This window comes from Tupaia chinensis, unplaced genomic scaffold, assembly GCF_000334495.1.
Source record: "Tupaia chinensis unplaced genomic scaffold, TupChi_1.0 Scaffold140356_1, whole genome shotgun sequence".
Lineage (NCBI taxonomy): Eukaryota > Metazoa > Chordata > Mammalia > Scandentia > Tupaiidae > Tupaia > Tupaia belangeri.
In genome coordinates, this window is record NW_006200233.1 from 1,436,724 (window position 1) to 1,437,283 (window position 560).

Genomic DNA, 560 nt, shown 5'->3' on the forward strand with positions numbered 1-560 from the left:
GGCGGCACGAGGTGCGGCGCGCCCGGAGCCACACGTCCGGCTCGGCCATTTTCTGGGCGGAGAGCAGGCGCGCCCGGGCCCCGTCCTTTGTCCCGCGGCCCCGCGCCAGCCGGCGTCCGCTCACCTTGAAGCCCTCCACCGCCTCCTCCAGCGGGAGCACGCTGTGGCCGCGGTGCTCGCGCGAGCGGTCGCACACCACGCAGATGGGCATCTGGTCCTCCTCGCAGTACAGCTTCAGCGGCTCACGGTGCTTCTCGCACACGCCCACCTCGCCGCCCGGCCCCGACGGCCGCTCCGAGCGCAGCTGCCTCACCAGCTGGGTCACGTTGGCCAGGTGCCGGTTGGGCCGCATGTGCCGCTGCGGGAAGGGCTCCCGGCACTGCGGGCACGACACGTTGGTCTCCGCCGCGCCCCAGCAGCGGGCCAGGCACGCGCAACAGATGTTGTGGCCGCAGTCGAGCATCATGGGCTCGGCGAAGTACTGCAGGCACACGGGGCAGGTGGTCTCCTGCTGCAGGCACTCGGCCACGCTCCCGGTCGCCATGGCGCGCCCGCGGGGC

The 560-nt window shown here is 73.8% G+C and overlaps 1 protein-coding gene across 3 annotated transcripts in view; it reads right to left on the reverse strand.

Moving 5' to 3' along the window:
* TRIM27 (tripartite motif containing 27) overlaps positions 1 to 554 on the reverse strand; it is a 15,042-nt gene extending 14,488 nt beyond the window's left edge. For 2 of the 3 annotated variants that reach the window (XM_027766018.1, XM_006162688.3), the window contains exon 1: positions 125 to 554. In XM_027766018.1, coding sequence (XP_027621819.1) covers positions 125 to 544 — 420 coding nt within the window. In that variant the 5' untranslated portion in view covers positions 545 to 554. The remainder of the gene's footprint in view (positions 1 to 124) is intronic. The other variant, XM_006162689.3, reaches the window with a different exon arrangement.
* Positions 555 to 560: the final 6 nt, after the last annotated feature.